The following is a 23816-nucleotide window of genomic DNA, read 5'->3' as shown; positions in this document are numbered from 1 at the left end:
CACGAGTTGAAGTTATTTAGTCCCAATAGCGGCAGATACAAAAAACGCTCGTGTCTACTTTAGTCATCTTCTCCAAAATTACCCTTTAAAAGCTGGAGAGTTCATATCCGTGAAATTAAAACTATTAGTGTGATCTTTGTGGTATTTGCAGAGGTTTATATGAGCATGCATGTATATGTACGCGTATATTTTATTGACCATTGATTGCTTCCCCCCACACACATTATACCACACTCATTTTGAGATTAGCACAAATCTACTTGATTCTTTTGAAATAACAGTAAATACAGTTTTCCTAATCTCTAATTTAAGTATTTTTAACTTTCTTAAAGTTCATTTTACTGAAATGATTTTGATTAATACTTGAGCCAAGAAGTACTCCAGTAACATGTTGGTCCAAAACTGAGAATGTATCCTTTTGATATGCTCTTCATAACAAGATTTGTATACTATAACCTAACCTCCCATATTTATGAAACTTTATTACAATTGTAGGATGGGCGGGTATGTAGAATCAGCTTTGCTGTCCAGCCTGATCGACTGGAGCTTAGCAAACCGGATGGTACTGATGGGTAAGTTGTTACAATCATAATGTATCCTAGCCACTCTTTCTTTCTGCATATATATACACATCTCAAGTAGTTTCTATATGTTATTTAGCCACCAATCTATCATTCCCAATGCTGTGAACTTTACAGTAGAATTATTCTTTTTATCATTTTATTTTTCCTGATTCTATTGCGCAATCTTTTCCAGCCTCGGTGCATGTGCCAAAAGTTTGGATTTCTTTTTTTTTTTTTCTGTACCTACTTATTATGTAATAATTCCAATAATTTTTAATACACCTGTCTGGTAGTTTGTAAATGACAACGGGAAAGTGTCTTCGTCAACTTTGTCTAATTGGTTTATTGAGCTCGGCTTGATGTGTCATTACTTAGAAATGAAATAGATGATAAAAAGGATTCACACGTAATTAAATACGAGAAAGCAGCCGCAGCCCTAAAACCCCAAGAACTTAGAAAAAGTCTTGAAGGAGGAACGAGTTGCAGCCAATTCTGACCTCAAAGGGTGTTGCTATGCTATTCTCCGACATAGCCATTTGTTTGAGTATTATATTACTAAATAACCTGAACCAAGTGGTATCTGTTGCCACATACCTGGGCCAATTTTACTTTTCCTGCCAGGTATTAAGGAACTGATGATCCTGTGTAGGACACAGGTGTGACACTGATCTCCAATCTTTTGTTTCCAGTTCAAAGTTGAGCACTGGGTCAGGGACAGGAAGGAGCTCCAGGCCAGGCAGAACTAGTGATCCGCCCTGGTTCCTATCTGGTTCTGACACACTGGGCAGACTGGCAGGCAACACCCTTGGGTAAGTTCTGACACGATTGACACAGAGAAATGGGCTCTACAGGTACAGTTTATGGACCACTGCTAATTCCTGGATTTTCACCTGTTCACTGTCAGATTTGGTGCCACACAATTTTACTAGTGCATTCCAGTGTTCATGAGTGAAAAAATGACTGTTCACCTGTTTGACAATTAGTCTTGCAAGTGTTAATTCATCTACTGATGCTTACCTGGCAAACCTATCTCACTGAATGACTTAAGGTTCAGACTGATAGCACTTGAGGCAACCCCTTTAACCTGTAACTATTTGCTGTCATGTCATTTTAATCGTATTGTAACATTAACTCTATTCTGCCTCTTAGCCACAACTCCTTTTTAGAATAAATGGCCTTTATTTCCAAAAGGATATTTCCTGATAGAATAATGTTTAATCTGAAATTTTATACATAACAAAAAAAACAAGTAGAACCTCACCACCTTAATCTCAACTATTTTAAAATGATAAAGTAAACCATCTAATAGAAATTATGCTAAAAACAATGATCGTGCAACCAGTTTTATATTAAAACTGCTTTTGTCATTTTTCTTTGTCCTTTTTTTTTTACCTTGACTCTCATTTTGTTGCATAGGAGCCGCTGGAGTTCTGGTGTAAATGGAGGCAGTGGTGGAAGTGGAAGTGCTGGTGGAGCAGGAGGGGGTGGCACAGGAGGGGGGACCAGTGGGAGTGGAGCGAGTGGAGGAGGAGGTGGAAGTAGCAACACTTCGGGCAGATCATCATCGACACCAGTTCGCGACTCCCGTCGGCAAACTAGGGTGATACGTACAGGAAGAGACCGGGGATCAGGTCTTCTTGGTAGCCAGCCACAACCGGTCATACCAGCATCAGTCATCCCAGAAGAACTTATATCCCAGGTACAATTGATCTCTATGGAATTTATTGCAGGTGGCAACCAGTATCCCCAAACCTAATCTGTGCAAAGAACTCGGTGTTCAGAAGGCAAAAACATAACGTTAACTGAGCATTAGGTCGCTGGCAGCTTTCGTTAGGAACGTTTTTAAACCAAAATCCTATACAGTGGTACCTCGAGATACAAGCTTAATTCGTTCCGGGACTGAGCTCGTATGTCAATTTTCTCGTAACTCAAACGAACGTTTCCCATTGAAATGAACTAAAAAATAATTCGTTCCAACCCTCTGAAAAAACACCAAAAACAGGATATTGGATTGCAAAAAATGTTTTATTTGTTCTAATTCGCCATCTATTAACAAAGTATCAAATAACTAGTGGTTTAAAGTATACTAAAATGTGTTTAATAGAACTAAAATTAGACGGACTTCGCAGAGGGTAGAGCGGGAGAGGGACAGAGAGGAGGGGGGGGAGACTTTTTGCACGGCAACGCACTCGTAACATAACATAAACAAATTTAAATGAAGTTGGATTACGATGCAGACACTCAAAAATAAGTTTAATCTAACCTTACACTAAACTTAATTCTAGTTTTTTTTTACATTTTTATACCTTTCTTCTCTTCTCTTGGCTCTGCTTGCCCCGCCTCCACCCTGTTTCAGATGCAACCTATCAGTGGTAGTTTGCTTTTGTATTCGCTTCAAAATATTCCGAAAATTATGGACACATGTCCTCACAATAGGATAACGCACGACCATTTGCCAATGAGTAGTGTATATAACTCTTATTAGCGATCGCCTCGCCATTCGCAATGACTAACGGAAAAAAAACCACAGAAAAAATGCAACGCTCTGCCCAGTGCTCGCAGAGACATTACAAGAGGGAGTTGCGACCAGAGAGACATTACAAGAGTGAGTTGCGGGGAGAGACAGTGCCCATGATGTTCTTATGAGCAGCCTCTCGTGTCCGCTGTCTGCTCGTATATCAAAATTTGTCTTGTATCTCAAGTTAAATATTTGCCCGAAATTTTACTCGTATCTTAAATTTCTCGTATGTCGAGGCACCACTGTACAGTTGCACCTCTACTTACGAAATTAATTGGTTCCAAGACTTTTTACGTAACTTGAAAAATTCGTAGGTCGAGGTGTACTTCATATGTACATTCTCTAATTCATTCCACGGTCCTCACACAACTACCAACTAAACCCTTTAAAATTGGTCAAACTGTCCCAATTTTTTATGAAAGATGTGATGAAACACAAAAATTATAAGGAAACGATTTATTAATGTCTTAAAATATATAAAGCATATGAAAACGTGCCCTGTACCGCTGAAATATCTCCCTCCGCGGTGTTAAATAATACCAGCCAGATGGCGGCAAGAGCCGGTTCTACCAGGGTCGAAAGCCGTGGTACATTTTAGACTTTTACGTGTGCCCTATGTGTCTGTGTGAAAATGTGCCATGTTGCATTTGTACAGTTTTTAATCGCTTAATAAGAGGAATTCAAAATAAAATAACGGATAAGGAAATGCATTTACTTTTTGTGGGATTTCGTAACTTGGATCTTTTTTCTAGATCAAGTCACTCATTTGCATATAAAAAAATATAATATAATATAATAATAAAAAAGAGGTATAAGTGTATGCATATTTATTTATATGATAAACTTGAACCAAAATATTGCAATATCATTCATTCTCAAAATAAAGCAAAGACCAAATATGCTCTAAAGTTGAAAATTGACTTCTTATACTATTGCCAGCGATTTCATAATGTTATTTCATACCTTTTATTCCTAGGCCCAAGTGGTCCTTCAGGGTAAATCTAGGAGTGTTATCATTCGGGAACTCCAGAGAACCAACCTTGATGTCAACTTGGCTGTCAACAACCTACTTAGCAGAGATGATGAAGATGGAGATGATGGTGATGACACAGCCAGCGAGTCCTACCTCCCTGGAGGTATATCATTCAGTCAAACATTTTTTTGTGTTGATGTCCTCCGCGACTGTTATAAATACCGTATTTACTCGCGTATAAGCCACATTTTTCGGACAAAAAAATGATGACTAATTCGAGGGTACGGCTTATATGCACATAAGAAGACGATATGCACGAAACTGCAAGTGACAAAGAAGAAACACCATGACTCCACGACACCAGACAATGCGGCTGATATTTCAAAATAGAGAAAAGATAAACAAAAAAAACGCCAAACATAATTTGTTTTGACGTCTATGAATGAAATTCAAGAAGAAGAAAAAACGTATCTTGCATAAAAAGTGGAAAAACTCACTCGTGCTTCCCACTGCTCACTAATGGCGTCGCCAGGCTACCGCAGTTATAAACGTGCTCTGACTGGCCAGACGCGAGTAGCCTTGATAGATTCGTAGCGTTTACCATGTCGGCACATCCCAACTGTATTTAAGGCTGATCAAAGGTCTTGCGGTCGATCGTTAAATATCAGCCTTGATACCTGCGTAATGTGCTTCTCATGCTCTTATTGCACCCATAGACTTGGTGAACACTAGACCGCTACAGACACACTGGTTGTGCTTACATTACTTCATTTTTGAAAGGAAATTATTGTACATTTGTGATTATGAAATAAAACAAAATTCAGTTTTTTTCTTTTTATTTCTTATTCGAAAGTGACAACTATTGCAGTAATATGAACCATCGAAAAAAAATCGAGATATTTCTACATTAGAAGCAGTTTTGCTGCCACAACAACTTAAGCTTCTGGTAAGAAAATTGTAATTCATTTAGAAGGAGCAGGTTCTCATCAAGATAGACTTCTTTCTTTTTTCAAATTGTATAATTTGATATTTTGCATTTACAAAGACAGTCATTAACTTCCTTATGATATTGACCCTGATAATGTGCTTTTGCTTCATACAGTATCTCAGAATTATCACATTTTGATGATTTTTCTTAAGATTTTCCCTTCAAAGTAACATTTCTACTCCCTATTAAAACCATGAATATGTAGGTGGAAATTGTGAATCGGGGGCGGCTTATACGCGAGAAATTGTAAAATTCAACAATTTTAAGGCAGTTTTAAGGGTGCGGCTTATACGCGTAGGTGGCTTTTGTGAGTAAATACGATAACTTCTTTAACTTATGCTACTTTGTTATAGTTGTGAATTTAATTTTGCTAGATGAACTTTTTTTGCAGGATTTTTTTTGTATGGCAACTGTTTAATAATTATTTTACCCCCCAGTATTTTTGCTTTATTTTTTCCAAGCAGAGGACCTGATGTCATTGTTGGATGCAGACATTCACTCAGCCCATCCCAGCGTGATTATTGATGCAGATGCAATGTTCTCTGAGGACATAAGTTACTTTGGATACCCCTCTTTTCGACGATCCTCTCTGTCTCGACTAGGATCGTCCAGAGGTAATTTTTTAATATTTTTGCACTTCAGCTGCTTAACACTAAAACTGTGCTTGATCTTAACTAATTAATTAACCAGAAATGATAATCGAACAAGTGATTAGAGATTTAGGCAAAAATATAGAAAACAATAGGATTACGTCATGATGTACTGCGCACGATACAACAGTCATGAAAAAAACGACCTTAAACATCAAGCTTTTCTGAGTGTTAAACTGAAATGTCAGAATAGTTATGGGTTTATCCATGCAACAATGATGTATTTTCAAACCGTGCAAACATAACGAGATGCCTTTGCATTACAATGGTATTTTTAAGGAGGAAATCTAAATGTTAGAATGTTTAGAAGAACAAAAGGCTGGACGATATGGCCTTAAATTCTTGTCACTGCATGAAGCCACTATTACGATACAGCGGACCCCCATGATATGAGCGCAATCTTTCTCAAGACCATGTTTGTAATGTGAATGTACTCGAAAGCTCAAAAGTGGATTTTCTCCGTTAAAAAAAACAGAATTCTAGTTAATGCATCCAATTCGTTCGTTAAACAGAAAGTGAATACCTATCTTTTCTGTAAATTTGGTGTCAATACGTCCATTGCTTGGGAGCTATTGAACTAAATAGGTGCTAATAACAGTAATAAATTAATAATTAATAAATGGAATGAATTATTGAGAACCCAAAAGGTATTCCTTAAACATAACCTAATGACCTATCTTTTCTGAAAATGTAATTGTGATTATTTTATATCAGGGGTGTACCAACTGCAATTTTCTTGCCGAACGTTGATTTTTGAAAAGCTTTGTTGTCGATTCTGATTTTTGAGGACACAATATTCTTTCATAAAAATTATAAGCATGCCTTTTTTGTGGTCTCTCTGTGCTCTGTAGCCGGACGTTGATATTTCACTTTTTGTTATATTTATAGTTGAAGCTATAAATATTGGTTAGGGCAGGCTTCATTTATTTATAATTTTCTCTCTTCGCTTTCTTTTCGGTATTTCCGAGTTGAGCAAACTGAGTTTTTCCTCTTAGCGTCCAAAGTTGTACTGCAGTTGTTTACAATTTTGTTTAATGCTCTACAAATTAGACGTTTTCCCTTTTTCTCAATAAACTAATGCATTTAGCTATCTGCAAGCTGATATCACCGCACCTATTTTTGTCTTTCATAATAATATAGCGGTATTTCATAAAAAGTTGTGTTGTTCTCTTGCCCACCAGAATTAATAAAATAGCCTGAGATCATATAAATATTTTTTAAAGTGGCCTGAGTGTAAACATCTTCTCTTCAGCCCATCTTGCTTGGTTTTTAATGTCAATGTTTGGTATCAAACGTTATACATGGTTGGTGATATATGGTGCATGGCTGCAGTACATAATGAGCTCTCTGAGAAAGGCCCGCTATGCCTGCCTGTCTTAAAACGAAATTTTCAAGGCTATCAAATCTATCCTAAAAAATTTACTATTTTTAAACTACTGAGTACACTCTGGCTAAATTGCATGTTTTCTCTGTCAATCCACTTCTACTGGCATTTTAACATTAGAGCGTGCAAAATAACACACCTACTGTATTAGTTTTAAAACCTTTACCCAATCCTTAGCACGGAGAATTTGATTTGCAATACAGTGATTCAAAAGAATCGAGAAGGAGAAAAGAATAGTTCTCTCTAGTAAACTAAACTATGTTGACGGGTCTTTCCCAGAGAGTGGCTTACTTCTATCCTACTGGTGTGACCTTATTGCATACCAGTTCTCCTTCTTCCCTTAGAGCGCGACTCTGAGCTGTTGCGTGAGCGGGAGTCTGTATTGAGATTACGTGAGCGCCGGTGGCTCGATGGGGCTTCGTTTGATGCAGAGCGTGGATCCACCAGCCGTGATGGAGAACCCTGCTTGGACAAGAAGAACATCCCAATCCAGAGCCCTGTGTCCCTTGGAGAGGAGCTTCAGTGGTGGCCTGACAAGGTAAGCAGAACACACAGAGCTCATTTCTCTGGACCTGGTATAATGCCAAACATTTCTTTTAAGAATAATTCAGAGCTGCCAACTACTCTGGAATTTCAGGAGTTTACCCGGAAATGCAATGCAACCTCCCTAAACCCCGGAAATCCAAAAAAACTTGCATTACATTTTACTTTTTTTTTTGACGCGACCATTTCAGAAAAGTACCAAATTTCCTATTTAAAAGCCTCGGTATTCACACAACTGCTTCGGCTTCCGCCATCTTGATTCAACTGCACTGTAAAGCGGAAGAATTCTGTAACAAGAGTGCATTGTGAATCATCCGAGTTACAAGTTCTGAGGAATGATTTGTCTTGTGCGACTTCAGCGCATATCGATTTTGCGGGAATCGCATTCACTCCGGAAATGGGACAAGTGTATACTCCCAAAATGGGCCCCACGTAGGTTGGCAGCTCTGATAATTGATCAGGATTAACTTGTTCAAAAAATATACAATTCTAGTACATATGAGAGCCTTCTATTTAGCACGTAGGGTGCATAATTACCATCATGGCAGAACCAAACCATTTTTTCCCGTCTAGTCTTATTTTATGTTAAAAACTGAATTCTAATTAATATTCAATTTTTGCGTTAACGTAACTACAATATCTTTCATGCAAGTATATAAATGTCATATGGCTAAAAGAGAAAACAAATTTACTGTGTATCTATTCGTAACTACTGACGAGTATGTTTGGATGAATAGATGGTTTGGACAAAATTAACTAATTTTTGGCCAATAACGGGTGTCTGCGCTGAAGTTCTGAAGGCACTTTTACTGATTAGAACATATTGTGGCACTTTAAATTTTAGATCATTAAATGTAGTTAAATAAGACTATGAAACAACAAACGCTGTGTGTGAAGAGTGCCTCTACATTTTGGCTAACTTTACATAAGCGATTTATTTTCCACTCATTGACATGTCTAGTTTTTCCTTCAGGAGGGTGTAAAGTTTGTCAGTATTGGAGCCATGTTCTCCGAGTTGGTGGCTGTCAGCTCGAAAGGTGAACTTTATCAGTGGAAATGGAGTGAACCGGAACCGTACAGAAATTCCCAGGTGAAAGATTCTATGTAATGGGTTTATAAGTTATGTATTTCAATTTAGTCATAGAAAATATGGAGTGCTGAACTAATTTGTGTAACCACCTGTTGTAGGACAACTGAAGGTTACTTAGTGTTTTCACATAAGCCGCAGCTGTACCAGAATGTTTGACTTGCAATGAAAACAAAAATGATAAATTTGAGTTAGACTTACTCAACCGTGGGATAATGTAAACAAGTTCCCCTGAGATGGAACTGACATCTAAAGCCTAGTTCAGATGGCCTCTCACGGTATGCAATGGTCAATTCATCGCAAGGTAAAGAAAATAGTGCCTGTAATTTCACATCTGTCATTTATCGCTGAATGAGTGTGGCTCACTCGTTGATTGCATATGAGACTGCGTTTACTTCCACAGATGTTTAGTAGTAACCAACACACCATAAAACTAAGGTTCAGACATACAAACTATGAAACCATGTACAGTGGTACCTCGAGATACAAGCTTAATCCGTTCCGGAACTGAGCTCGTATGACGAGATTCTCGTAACTCGAGCGGACGTTTTCCATTGAAATGAATGGAAAACAAATTAATTCGTTCCAGCCCTCTGAAAAAACACCAAAAACAGGATATTGGATTGGAAAAAATGTTTTATTTATTCTAATTCGCCATCTATTAACAAAGTAACACATAACTAGTGGTTTAATAGTAATAAAATGTGTTTAATGTAACTAAAATTGGGCAGATTTCGCCGACGGGAGACAGCGACGTTTGGGGGGGTGGGGTTCGTTTTTTTTCCACGACAACGCACTCGTAAACGGAACAAACAAATTTAAATTAACTTGGATTAATATATACAGACACTCAAACATATGTTTAATTTAACTTGACACAAACTGAATTCAAATTTTGTTGTAATCTTTTGTTACCTTCGTTTTCCGGGTTGGCGGTTTGCCACGCCTCCACCCTCACGTTCGCTATCGATGGACTGTTTGCTGTTGTATTGCCTTCAAATGATGCACACAAATGTCCTCACAATAGGATAACGCACGACTACTTGCCAACGAGAAATAGTCTTTAAAGAACGATCGCGGGAGCTTCTTTCCTTAGAAAGAATAACAGGAAATACAATAGTTGAACTTACCCACATATTGATTGTGGGTAATGAAGTTTTATTCTGAGAAAGGTTGCCATTGCCTATGGGTGTTGTGTGCACGAGTGTACTTCATTACCCAGAAAGCCCTCTTTTTGCATGCACGTTGCGCGTTTCCTAGTCTTAGGAGAAACTCGTCTGAATTAATCGTTCCGTGCTCGTAAATATTGTTATACACGAAAGATATGCAAAAAAGACCTGGCTTGGTCGCATCACGAAATTTTGATCGCATGACGGGCGAATTATTCGATCGAAATTTCCGCCGTAAGACGAGAATTTTGTATGACGAGCGGTCATATGACGAGGTACCACTGTATATATTAGGGATGTCCCGATACAGACAGTTTGACTTCTGATCCGATATTGTCATATTTTTCCCCCCATACTGATATGTTTCGACCAATAAATAAAATTTAAGACGGATGACATTTATTTTATTTTCATTTACAAAACAGCAAAGTACTGTGCTAAAGTTCAATGGAGAGAGAAAGAGGGAGATAGTAGCGTCACCTATTGTTTATTCACACAAAAACACATGTAAAGAGAGCTTCAGACGGATTTTGAATCTACGAGAATTTTTTAGTTATTTCTTTTAACACTTTTAGTAAAATACCCAGATGTACCTTGAGGCCGAAAGCGCTTGACAGTGACAGCTGTGTTAGTGGTATGTTCCTGGGCAAAACATAACTTGACTCATTTTTTCCAACTTTGAACTAAGGGCAGCTTTTGCTTACGTTGTTCCTTCAAAACATGTTTTTGTAGTATTTTTATTTAAATTTCTTTCAAATTCTGAAAAAACATGTCCGGTGCTATGCCGCTTTTGTTTACATTAGATATATTCATATTCTAGCATTAGTGGATGTAATTCATATTTTTGATAGGTCCGTTATTGTTTATTTTAAAATACAATTAAAAGTAGTTGAAGGGGGAAAACTGTCATAGTATGTTTTTCACCAAATAATTGAAAATTGACTACAATGTGGTATAGCTTTACATAAAAAGACCCACATCGGGATCAATGTTTTTTCCCCCTTCATATTTCCCAGTATATTAAAGTATTTGTTGGATGGTATAGATTTTTTTTTGGGCAGTCTAGAATTGACACATGGTGCCTTTGTGCTGGAGTTGTCGCAGTAAGTGCTCATAGTCTAATCTGTTTTGTGATTTATTTATGTTTTACACTGCATGACTTCTTTAGCGTAATTAAGAACTGCCGTCTCACTATGATCATTTTGTCCTTTTAGAACCCTTCCATCCATCATCCTCGTGTCGCCTTCCTGGGGTTGGCTAATGAAAGAATCACCTTATTGTCAGCCAATAGTATCAGAGCCACTGTAGCAACAGAGAATAACAAGGTATTTAACTTTATTCTATGGATGTACTTGATTTACGGGGTACAATTGCACACTACTCTTGCCTAGTATTTCATCATCTATGATTTCATTGTATAGGTGGCAACTTGGGTTGATGACACACTCAGCACAGTGGCTGCAAAGCTGGAGCATACTGCTCAAGCTTTCCCTGAACTTCAGGGGGAACGAATGGTGTCCCTCTACTGCTGTGCACTGTACACTTGTGCACAATTAGAGAACAGCCTCTACTGGTGGTAAGAATTTAATATACCCACAGCTAAATGTAATTAAGTGTTGTGTAAATGTATTTTTAAATAGCATTAAAGACTAACTCATCTTTGGAAGCCAACAGTAGCAGGTTTACAAATCTTGATCAAGTTGGTAATATTTTCAGGCTACTTCAACAGTAGCTCTGAGTATTTTAGTCACAAATGCATGAATGTGAGAGTGAAATGATATTTTATTGGCACCACCAATTTCGGCTTTGGATTTTGATTTGATTTGTCTGCAGGGGTGTGGTGCCTTTCAGTCAACGGAAGAAAATGCTTGAAAAGGCCAGAGCCAAGAATAAAAAGCCAAAGTCGAGTGCTGGCATTTCTTCAATACCCAACATCACAGTCGGAACCCAAGTAAGCACATTCTGACTCAGCTGCAGTCCAGAGAATTCCTCAAGCTGGAAAATGTTAAGATGTCTCTCGGGCAAGTGGTATAGTCCACTTCTGTTTTTTTTTACTAAGACGAATTTGGAAAGCAAGGCCCCTTTTGTGTGTTCTTTTCACATGTCAATTTCTCATTCTCTCTGTTTTTTCATAAAACTAGTCAGTAAACTGTAATGTATCTAGGGCTCAACCCTTTGAGTTCTGTATCTCTGGTCAGAACCTCATCTGGGTTCTAAGGAGTAGTACAATTTTTTTTTGACAATGGAAGCGCAAAGAAAATTACACAGGTCACTTCAGTGAAACTGGTCCTTTTCTCTAGCATGTTGATTGTTGGATCTGATGCATTTTTACATATTCCATAGGTATGCCTGAGGAACAATCCACTTTACCATGCTGGAGCAGTGGCCTTTTCAGTTAATGCAGGGATTCCCAAAGTGGGCTTCTTGTTGGAGTCTGTATGGAACATGAATGACAGCTGCAGGTTTCAGCTGCGTTCACCAGAGAGCCTAAAGAACATGGAGAAGACCACTAAAACCCAAGAAACCAAGTCAGTTTCTTTGTAAACCTTATTTCATTTACCCTGTTAATTTAAACATCAGTCAGCTCAAATAAGTAAAAATCTTATGATACTTATTAGGACAGAAAGCAAGCCAGAGTTGGTGAAGACTGAGATGGGCCCTCCCCCATCTCCAGCTTCTACATGCAGTGATACCTCCTCCATTGCTAGCAGTGCTTCACTACCATACAGTATGTGTCATCCTCTTGGCCTTTACTTTCTCACACTGTCATTTAGCATTGCTTTATCATTCACTGTTCTCTCATTATCCCAATGACTCGATAGCAGTTTTACGCAAGTTGTTTTTCAAGTCCACAGAGGAATCTTTTTTTGCTTCAGTGATTTTATAGTTTTATCCAGCAACAGAAATAAGATGTTGAAGTCCGGTATGCACAGGGGATTGGAAATGAACCTGAAGAAGAATAGCGAATAATTGATTCCCAAAAAATTGAGTGAATTACCAATATTAATTGTTAACTCTGAATATATAGCACAGAAAAATGTGATTGCAAAACAAAAGTACCATAACTAAAAACACGTGGTATCGAATTATTTTTACATTGAAGAAAAAATTGCCAGAATACATGCAACACTACACAGGGGTGTAACAGTACCCTCAAATGTAATTTTGGTTGAGTGTTGATCAAAATCTATTTGGGCCATATTTTCCATGTGTAGCTGTGGCCTAACAGTTCATTCAGCACACCAAATTGATGACATTTTTATTGCTTAGCATTGGGTGAAATGACATGGATTATTAAAAAATAGAATAAATATATAAAGAAGTTTTATATTTCAGTATGTTCTCATCTGATTTTTGTTTGGGCCAAAAATTTGGATTTCGGTATACCACGCACATAACCAACTTCCTCAGCTCTAGTTGGTCACCATAAAGTTAGCGTGCTTACTTTTTTCACATTCGTTATTTCTGGATACCAAAGTGAAGGGATTGATATATAAATGTGCAACTTCTGCACTTCCAAATTTAATAGTGAGGATTTTCATAGTCTCGTGTTTCATAAGAAAAACCGCTGCCCAGAGCCTCTAAATACTACGAATTTTAGATTAGATAACTTTATTCATCCCGTATTCGGGAAATTTCATTGTCACAGGGGCAAGAGGGTGAGAGTACAGACACAGGAAAATACATTTTAGACATAAATAAATAGTTAATAAATAAATTTAAATAAAATAATAAAATAAATCTTCCGTAGTTTAATATACCAGTCTTTACCAAACTACTAAATATGAATTTTGTACAAAAACGACGAAAATAAAAAATAAATCAACAAAACGAAAACGTGAGTAATAATTAATTTGCTGTTTGTTTATTTCTTTGCAAGAATTAACTATTGAAAATAGGACACTTCGAAAAGCATTAAAAAAGTAGATTATATTGAGCTTTATATTTGTATTCATTGCTCGTAAATGCCAGTAGGAAACGGTCACAAAATCTGAAAATTCTCTTTGCCCACTACAAAATTTGATTTTTGAGTTTTGGTAGCTCTGACAGCCTTACACGTTTAATGCGGCAGGGTGATAACAGCTGTGTTAAAGACAGAAAACAGAAAAATTGAGTTTCATCTCGTTTTTTAATTGGACTTCTGTACCAACCTTTCATGATATCATTGTGGTTGACCTGGATACTGTTTTTACCCTTTTGGTCGGGTCCTAAAGTTTGGAAAAATCAAAGAAAGAATAAATACGATATATTTGAAATTTCTCTTTGTTACAAGGGATCATTGGAGGCTCAGATTCAAAATCATTTTAATTTGCTGTAAATTATTTTGTGGTTTGAGCTTTAATGGGTAAATTGGTAGTTCTTCTAAATTTTTGTTTGTGCAAAACATTCAGAGCGAAGGCGTTCCACCCCAGCCCCAAAAGAGGAAGAAAAGGTTAATGAAGAGCAGTGGCCCCTCAGAGAGGTGGTGTTTGTGGAGGATGTCAAAAACGTTCCTGTAGGAAAGGTCAGTTTTCAAATGTTATGTCATACATATGCATATACCATAATTAAAGCCTTATAAAATTATTCCACAATTGATTTTTCTCAAAATTTTAGACATGGCAAAACACAGCACCCTTTAAGAACAGTTTTTCTTTTAAATGTTTTGACTGTTTTTTTTTTTTTTTTTAATAAAAATGAGGTTTGGTGCTTCCCATTTCCATTGATCATACTTAATTTTAATTTATCTTCATTAAAGCCCACTTGTGGTAAATTCAGTTGATTGGAGATAATCTGAAACTACCTTTTTTTGCACCTTCCTATAGTTAACGTTGCATGTCAAGAGTAAAACTAAACGTGGTGTGTAAAGAATTGTCTGTTGACATCTGAGATAGGATTTTGTCAATATTCACATCTGAAAAGACAGAAAATAATTCTGCCAATGCTGAGCCCTCCATCAACTTCATCTGGAAATAGAAACCAATCTGAGACAACAGGATTTTGTCAATATACACATCTGAAAAGACAGAAAATAATTCTGCCAATGCTGAGCCCTCCCATCTTCATCTGGAAATAGAAACCAATCTGAGACAACAGGATCCTTCCTTAAAGCACGATTTGCCAATATTTTGTTTAAACGGAGAGCTCGTTCTTCTGTATTCATGAATGTGAAAGACCGTTTGAAACATGGATTAAATACCCAATATTCCCAAATTAAAATTTTCTTTACAGTTGATAATTGTTATGACAACAAAAAACGGTAAGAAAAGGTAGGAAAAAGATCTAACATAAAAATCCCAAACCTTTATTTCTCCATTTCCCTCCTCCCCAAGTGTTTAAATGTCCAAATCACTTTGATAAAATTACTTGAGTCGCTTCCTAACCTTGATGAGCTATTTTTAATAACAGGCCATTGTGCTAATTTTGTTTCCATAAAGGCAACCTGTGGCATGTGGGCATCTTGGTTTTCTACTCATACAGCGATTAAAAGAGAATTGAATGCTTTTATTGTCATTATACAAGTATTATGAGATTTAAAGCTTTCACCACATAGTGCACAAATTACAACAAACAGACAAATAAATAATCAATAAATAGGAAATAATTAGGTAGTCCAAGTGAGATCAGCAGACCGGAGCGGCCTTGTTCTGTCTGAAGCCCAGGATGGAGGTCCAAGGTTTTGGAGAGATTCAGCACCAATATGTTGCGAGCGCACCACTCACTGAGTCTATGGACTCGACAACAAACAAACACAATCAATATATAATAATGATGAATACATAATCAATAAGTAGTAATAGATAAGGCTTAGTCAAGATGGGAGTAAATCTTAGACTCTTGAGCAAGTGTGTGAATCAGAGGTCTCCAAACCAGTCCTCGAGGGCCCCTGTGGGTGCAGGTTTTTGTTCCAACCCATCTAACACAAACCGTTTAACCAATGAGGTTTCTGCTGAAAAAAGAAGCCCCTGACAGGAATCCACTGATTGCACTTCTACGATACCAGATTGGTGGAAAGGTTTCTTACAGGTTGGAACGAAAATCCGCACCCACTGCGTCCCTTTCTGGAAAGGTTCGGGGACCATTGGTGTAAATGCTCATGAAGCATAAAAATAGAGCTTGTATTATTTAAGCAGAATGCTTTTTAAAAAATCAATTTTATTTCCTGATGTGTATATGTATACAGTGGTACCTTGAGATACGAGCTTAATGCGTTCTGGGACTGAGCTCGTATGTCGATTTACTCGAATTTCAAATCAACGTTTCCCATAGAAATGAACTAAAAACTAATTTGTTCCAACCCTCTGAAAAAACCCCCCCAAAGAACAGGATATTGGAATGGAAAAACATTTTTGTTCTAATTCACCATCTATTAACAGCGTAACAAATAACTAGTGGTTATGATGTTTAATAGTACTAAAGTTAGACGGATTTCGCGGAGGGGCGAGAGAGCGACTTTTTCCACGGCAACGCGCTCGTAACATAACGTATACAAATTTAAATTAACTTTATTACGATACAGACACTCAAAAATAAATTTAATCTAACCTTACACTAAAACTTAATTCTAATTTTGTTTTAAATTTTTATGCTTTTCTTCTCTACTCTCAGTTGGCTCTATTTGCCCCCACATCCACCTTTCAGCTGCAGTTTTTAAAAGGAACCTATCAAGGGTTGTTTGCTTTTGTCTTCTCTTCAAAATATCCAAAAATGATGCACATGTCCTCAATAGAATAACGCGCGGCCACTTGTCAACTTGCCTGGGAAGTACACCATTCAGCACTGACTGACGGGAAAAAAAACATTGAAAAAATGCAATGTGCCACCCAGTGCTCGTACACGAGAGAGTTGCTGCGAGATGATGTTCTCATAAGCAGCTGTATGCCCGTATATCAAAATTTGTCTTGTATCTCAAGGTAAATATTTGCTCAATTTTACTCGTATCTCAAATTGCTCGGATGTCAGGGCACTCTTATGTCAAGGTATTACTGTACATGTATGTACGTGTGCGTGTTATATATCGGTGGCGGTAGGTGGATTTTCTGGTAGCGCCTTCAACGTATCAATCCAACCCTCAAAAACTTTTATGGCTATAAAACCGCTACTGCAGCTACAGCTGCGACACATAAAAAATAATCAATAAATTAATGCACAAAAATGGGGTAAAATCCACTTCCTAGCATTTCATGATTAAATGCAAATACTGGAGCTTTTCAGACATTTAAAACCAGGCCAGGGGGGTGATTTTCCCGGGAAAAGACAGCGATGAACGTCAATGGCGTACGGGCAAATATTGCCCGAAAATGGGGTAAAATCCAGCCAAAAACAGCATTTATTGATTAAATACAAATACTGGAGCTTTTTACACATCAGAACCGGGCCCTGAGTATCATTTCCCCGGTAAAAAGACAGCGATGAACGTCGATACGTCCATACGTGAAATGACAAAAATGCACTAAAATTAGGTAAAATCCACTTCCTAGCATCATTTATTGATTGAATACAAATACTGGAGCTTTTGAGACATTACAACCAGGCCAGGGGGGTAATTTCCTCGGGAAAAGACAGCGATGGACGTCAATGGCGAAACGGCAAAAATTAAACTGGGGTAAAATGGGGTAAAATCCACTTCCATTTTGTGATTAAATACAAACACTGGAGCTCAAATACAAACACTGGAGCTTTTCAGATATCAGAAACGGGCCCACAATTGAAATATTTAGGAATAAAGCCATATTATACTCACCAAAAATTATTTTTAACTGTACACAATATCCATCCTCCTTTCTTTCTTCCTTCTTTCCTATCGCCATCGAAGCTAATGATGAAAGTCGAGCCTGTCCTGTCATATTTCCGGCATAGTCCGTTTTGAAAATGGCTTTAAATCAACACAACAATATTCTATTTGGTGGTGCAGCTAAGTTAGCGCACTGAAAGTCCCACACACACCATTTTCCCGGCTGTAACAGGCTTGCTAGCTTCGGAGTTGACCGCCCTTTCTTAATGATGTCCATTTTTTTCTGGAAAAGTCCGTCTGGAAAATAGCTTTGTGAGCAAACAGAATCCATTTGTTTTTGCTTCTGTCGGCCATTGTGGGTGGAGTTTGCGATCTCTGCTGCCTCGGGTACTGCTTTGGCCCGCCTACTAGCCAATCATAGTTGGTGAAAGCAATGACATGTCCCAGCCAGCAAAATGCTAATGCCTATGAAAAATCATTGTGGGGTTGCCAACTCGAAATCTGATTGGTTGAAAGCAACAGTCTAGTTTAATGCAGCAGACCCCGCAGAACTGATTGTGAAGGCTTTGAGGCAGATCTGATCTGGCAACAAATAATGGCTGAAATGTGATTGGTTAAATGCTTCAATATGAAAACACACATCTGGAAGCAGTGCAACCAGGGGGAAAAGCAAAGAAAGGAAACTAACAGAGCATTTGGAATAATAAGTATTGATGGACAAAATATAATATGATTCAGATATTTCTTAGGCCAGCAGAGAAGGCCTTGAAGGCCCTGACGGCCCGCCACTGATATATATATATATATATATATATATATATATATATATATATATATATATATACACACACACATAAACACACGTGTATGTATGTATGTATATGTATATGTATATGTATATGTATATATATATATATATATATATATATACATATACATATACATATACATATACATATACATATACATATACATATACATATACATATACATATACATATACATACACACACATAAACACACGTATGTGTAAATGTGTATGTATGTATACTCTCGTTTATGGATTTGCAGCTGTCATTTGTATGTTTATGGTAGAGCTAGTCGTCCCAATTGATAGTTTAACGCCTGTGTCAGATTTGGGATTTCTCTTTTTGGTACTCATCTGCTCTGATATGTATTTTGAGCACATGGGTATCTATTTTTTAAGAAGCTTTCTTGAGAATGGGGTAAGGTTATGGTCTGATCGACCTGTCGGAAGAAGCAGTTAGTCTAGTAGGACTTTTGATTAGTTGCATAAAGTTAAATTTAGTTAACAGTGATTTCAACTATTAACGATTTGATTTATCGAGCCAGTTAATATTTTTGTGTCGCATTCCCTAAGAAGGCCCCGAAGCTCCGTATAGAATGTATGACATCTTTGGGGATAGTGATATTTTAATGCGGATGCATTCAAGGTTGTGTATCTGTTTACATTTAGCCAGGTCTCGGTTAAGTATAAAAAATCAAGGTTTAAGTTACTTAATAGATGATGAATTTGGTCACACTTTGGCAAGATGCCTCTGATATTTAAATGACCACCGAGGAGTCCTTTTGGTTTATTTCATGGGTCCCATAGCGCCTTGGCTTGGTTAAGGGGACCGTATTGTTGGCTAGTTCTTTTTTTCTTAAATACAAAGTTTCTCAGACATAAATCATTCTGGGACTTACCGAGTTAGGAGTTGAAAGCTCGGTGTTTATGATAACAGCGGGCTGTCTTTCTCGCTGCATCTCCCTCGTGTAAAGATATCTACGCGCACTGGGCAGAGCATTGCATTATTTCCGTGTTTATTTGCGTTAGTCGGTGCAGAATTCAGGGAAAAACAATGTGTCCAAAGCAAGCAGGTGCAATGAAGGGTAGTGTGAAGAGAAGGCATATGATCACAATTGATATTAAGCACAAAATAATCGAAAAACATGAGTGGTGTACGCATGACGGAGCTGGCTCGCCAATACGAGAGGAGCACCCGGACAAGTTGACAAGTGTGTTATCCTATTGTTAGTGTTGTTGTGTGCGTCATTTTCATAATATTTTGAACAGGAGACAAAAGCAAACAATCCTAGATAGGATTCTTTTAAAAACTCGGGCGAAAAGTGAAGTTGGAAGCGAGGCAAAAAAAAGCCAAGGAGAAAGAAAGAAAAAATTAAACAAAATTAGAATTAAGTTTAGTGTAAAGTAAGATAAAAACTTATTTTTAAGTGTTTTTTACAATACTAATGATATTTATTTGTTAATAAAATATAAATACATAATAGTCAATATTTTAGTTTTTTCCTCATTAGATTTAATATTAATCATCTGACACAGCATCCTATTTCACAAGAAATATTAGTTCAGTTTATGCTATCTCCCCATCCAGCCAGGGTCTTTCCGTCAGTCAAGTTTCCTGTATAGGTGCCTGATCTTACTGACATTTTTATGAACCATTTTTATTTTTGTGTATTGGCCGATGGGCAATATTGTTCGACCTCTACCTTTCAGACAGTTATATTACGCATCTTATAATCACTCATCTCTGGGTTGCCTTTGTGTCCGAGTGACTAAATAATACATGTTTAACAAATTCCCGTTCTCACCTGGTGCCCTAGGTGCTGAAAGTGGATGGTGCATATGTTGCAGTGAAGTTTCCAGGGACATCAAGCAGTGTGACCAACCAGAGCACGACTGCCCCTGCAGACTCTGACCCCTCTTCACTGCTTCAGGACTGTAGGCTCCTTAGAATAGATGAGCTGCAGGTAACCAAAAAAACCCAATCAGGATTCTCTTTGTTATCTCAGTCAGTATGCTAGAGTTGTAATTAATGTAATTTATCTTGGCAGGTGGTCAAAACTGGGGGAACTCCTAAGGTTCCTGATTGTTTTCAGCGTACGCCCAAAAAGCTTAGTATTCCAGAAAAGGCAGAAATCCTGGCTGTCAATGTTGATTCCAAAGGTCAGTCATTCATGCAACTACCTGAACTTATTTATTTTTTTAAACATTATCTTTGTCATGCAATGGAGAGAATGTCTAGTTATACATATTTCCATCTTCCAGGAGTCCATGCCGTACTGAAAACCGGTAATTGGGTGAGGTACTGCATCTTTGACTTGGCCACTGGCAAGGCTGAGCAGGAGAACAACTTCCCAACGAGCAACATGGCATTTTTAGGACAGAATGAGCGTAATGTGGCCATCTTTACTGCGGGACAGGTGACTATTTTTTTTCATGAGCATGTGGCATGATATTGATAATGCTAAATCCTTTTTCCTGTAGGAATCGCCAATCATTCTTCGTGATGGAAATGGTACAATTTATCCAATGGCCAAAGACTGCATGGGTGGAATTAGAGATCCTGACTGGCTAGATCTGCCACCAATAAATAGTCTCGGAATGGGGGTGCACTCGCTTGCCAATCTCCCCTCTAACTCCACCATAAAAAAGAAAGCTGCTATTATAATTATGGCAGTTGAGGTAAATGTTTTTTTTTTTTTTACACATGTAGCTTTGCTTAACATTTTCAGAACCCAGCTATGTTTTTAACTTTGCTTGTAATTTTTTGTGATCATTTCCTCCTTGTTTTACTTAGAAACAGACGCTGATGCAGCATGTTTTGCGTTGTGACTATGAAGCGTGTCGGCAGTATCTGGTGAACCTTGAACAAGCCTTTCTCTTGGATCAGGGTAGCCATGCCCTCAATTCACTTCTTGGCCATCGTTGTGATGGAAACCGTAACATTCTGCATGCTGCTGTTTCTGTATGCTTCCCTGTTAGTAACAAGGAAACCAAAGAGGAGGAAGGTAAGCATGGTGTTTTATATCCCGGTTTAGATATTTGACTTAAATCTTTCATCATTTAACCTCGTTGGCCGCAAGTTTCTAGTCAAGTTTAAGCATTTAATCTCCCAATCGGCCTGGTTTTCTACTCACCATATTGCTGCGTGGAGCAACAAAATGTCAGACATATTTCTGTGGTGGTCTTAGAGGACAAACATAAACTGGTGATAGATGAAAATAGCTGTTAGCCTTGGTAGATTTAGCTATTTTGAATACTGATTCTATTAAAACATGAATAGCAGCAGTATCTCAGAAATTACAATGAGGAATGGAGTAGCAATAAGTGAAACTACACCTTTGTCGACAAAATGTTAATGCGTAGAGCTGTCTGCCAACAATAACGTTAGTCATCACAGAAGTGGTTTGATACAACACACAGCGACATCACAACACTTTTGCACTGTATACGTAACACACGTCACTTTACGACACTGAGTGATGTCAGTGTACCGGATGTGCGAATGCTACAAACAAGTGGACATATGTAGAAACAAAATAAGATTGATAGCAAGCCTATCCTCAAATTACGTTAAACACATGGGGAATCGGAACAGAAGAACATATTAATGCTTCATTTATGGGCTCTCCTGCTTGGGCCATTAGTTTCAGTCTTATCCTACAACACGCGATGTCATGTTGTAAAACGACACGTGCCTCTTTCAGTGTTGCAATGTTGACATATTAAGCAACTTTTATGATGAATGTAATATTTTTCATACTGTTAATCTATTTACAAAGTTCCTTATGTGGGAATTGAGTAGGAATTTGGCTGATTGGCTGCCATTGACTGCGATAGACATCCAGTTGGACTTAAGAGGGCAGACCACCTAAGAGGATTGGATGTCTATCGAAATCAATATAAACTTGATTCCATGTTCATGTTCATTAGAGAGAAGTTTAGTAAATGCTTAATCATATTACTCTAAGACAATATTTTGTGCAAAAACTAAGCTTTTTCAATTTACACGGATTTTGGTTGATGAATCAATCCAGGAATAGATCACAGTGACTATTGTTCACTCTGAAAGGCCGAATGCTCTAAGTTCTCATGTACTCAGTGTACCGGGAAATAAAGAATAACTTCTGTTGTTTTGAATGCAAAGTGCCACTAAAATGTACGATTCTAACTCTGCATTTTTTTTGTAATGACTCATAATTCATTCATTTAAATCACGTTTGCGAGACACAACATTTTGGCGCCACGTTGAAATATTTATTTAGTACAGTCGACTGTTCCATGATGCAAAAATAGGTTTGTCATGCCACTGAGCAGACATATATTAAGTCAGCAATGAGTCAACTTTGTCATTAGCTTTATTACATTGTAATTGACTACAAAAAATGTTTTGTTACCGAGTGGCAAATTTAGTGTTGGTTACAATTATTTTTCCTAATTCTCATTTGCTATCTTTTTTGGTGGAAAATAATAAAATTATACATTAATACAATTTCCCCTGGAATTTTTGTTACATCTTTGATCAGCTTCACCACACCATTTCTGTGGTCTGCCATTTTTTTTTTACTAATGCTGGATAACCATTAATACATTTCAGAGGCTGAAAGATCAGAGAGAAACACATTTGCTGAGCGCTTATCTGCTGTAGAGGCTATTGCAAATGCCATCTCTGTGGTCTCCAGCAACAGCTCGGGAAATAGGACTGGCTCCTCCAGTAGCAGAGGGTAATATTGTAAATTACTTCAAAGAAAATCAGAATATATTCATTACGAATACATTTTGTTTGATATATTTGCAATGTCTCGGAAAAGTTTGAAATTTAAATGTTTCTTACGTCGTGTTAACTGTGTTGCCTTTAGGCTTCGACTAAGAGAAATGATGCGGCGCTCTCTAAGAGCAGCCGGCCTCGGCCGTCATGAGTCAGGCCCATCTTCCAGTGACCACCAGGACCCTGTTTCACCTCCAATTGCCCCACCAAGTTGGGTTCCCGATCCCCCACCTATGGACCCTGGTGAGTGTGTCTGAAACAGATACTGTAACTTTTTTTGTGATGCAATGTTCTTCGTTCTTTAGTAACACATGCACCAGAAGCTTTACATTATTTAGTTTGACTTGGGAAGAATTTGTTTTTCTTTCTATGCAACACACATAATGCAATGCAATGCACACACATACTGTACCGGTAAAATGTCAAATATTCAGAATTAGGTGCAGTGTATTATTTCTCTAACTCTTTTCCATCTTGATTTAACAGATGGTGACATTGATTTCATTCTAGCACCACCCATGAGTTCACTAACAACAGCCTCCACGGGGACCAGCCAGGGACCGAGCACCTCGACAATCCAAGGTTACCAAATTGCTTCATGATAGCAATAGAGTCATATTTGTTTCACTATAGTTGTCTTGGTCTTGCATGGTT

The 23816-nt window shown here is 37.7% G+C and overlaps 1 protein-coding gene across 5 annotated transcripts in view; it reads left to right on the top strand.

Annotated features, from left to right (window-relative positions):
* The window catches only part of ubr5 (ubiquitin protein ligase E3 component n-recognin 5), a 59085-nt gene that overhangs the window by 9980 nt on the left and 25289 nt on the right, over nucleotides 1-23816 (top strand). For 3 of the 5 annotated variants that reach the window (XM_077598226.1, XM_077598224.1, XM_077598223.1), the window contains exons 4-24: nucleotides 496-572; nucleotides 1253-1372; nucleotides 1980-2262; nucleotides 4058-4217; nucleotides 5504-5656; nucleotides 7403-7614; nucleotides 8593-8709; nucleotides 11090-11200; nucleotides 11297-11451; nucleotides 11709-11826; nucleotides 12219-12403; nucleotides 12494-12603; nucleotides 14267-14379; nucleotides 20215-20361; nucleotides 20446-20557; nucleotides 20660-20814; nucleotides 20879-21076; nucleotides 21192-21402; nucleotides 22992-23118; nucleotides 23254-23405; nucleotides 23649-23744. In XM_077598226.1, coding sequence (XP_077454352.1) covers nucleotides 496-572; nucleotides 1253-1372; nucleotides 1980-2262; nucleotides 4058-4217; nucleotides 5504-5656; nucleotides 7403-7614; nucleotides 8593-8709; nucleotides 11090-11200; nucleotides 11297-11451; nucleotides 11709-11826; nucleotides 12219-12403; nucleotides 12494-12603; nucleotides 14267-14379; nucleotides 20215-20361; nucleotides 20446-20557; nucleotides 20660-20814; nucleotides 20879-21076; nucleotides 21192-21402; nucleotides 22992-23118; nucleotides 23254-23405; nucleotides 23649-23744 — 3112 coding nt within the window. The remainder of the gene's footprint in view (nucleotides 1-495; nucleotides 573-1252; nucleotides 1373-1979; nucleotides 2263-4057; nucleotides 4218-5503; nucleotides 5657-7402; nucleotides 7615-8592; nucleotides 8710-11089; nucleotides 11201-11296; nucleotides 11452-11708; nucleotides 11827-12218; nucleotides 12404-12493; nucleotides 12604-14266; nucleotides 14380-20214; nucleotides 20362-20445; nucleotides 20558-20659; nucleotides 20815-20878; nucleotides 21077-21191; nucleotides 21403-22991; nucleotides 23119-23253; nucleotides 23406-23648; nucleotides 23745-23816) is intronic. The other 2 variants (XM_077598227.1, XM_077598228.1) reach the window with 1 other exon arrangement.

The sequence above is a fragment of the Stigmatopora argus genome, chromosome 4 (genome assembly GCF_051989625.1).
Source record: "Stigmatopora argus isolate UIUO_Sarg chromosome 4, RoL_Sarg_1.0, whole genome shotgun sequence".
Lineage (NCBI taxonomy): Eukaryota > Metazoa > Chordata > Actinopteri > Syngnathiformes > Syngnathidae > Stigmatopora > Stigmatopora argus.
This window is presented reverse-complemented; position numbering and strand designations above follow the sequence as displayed.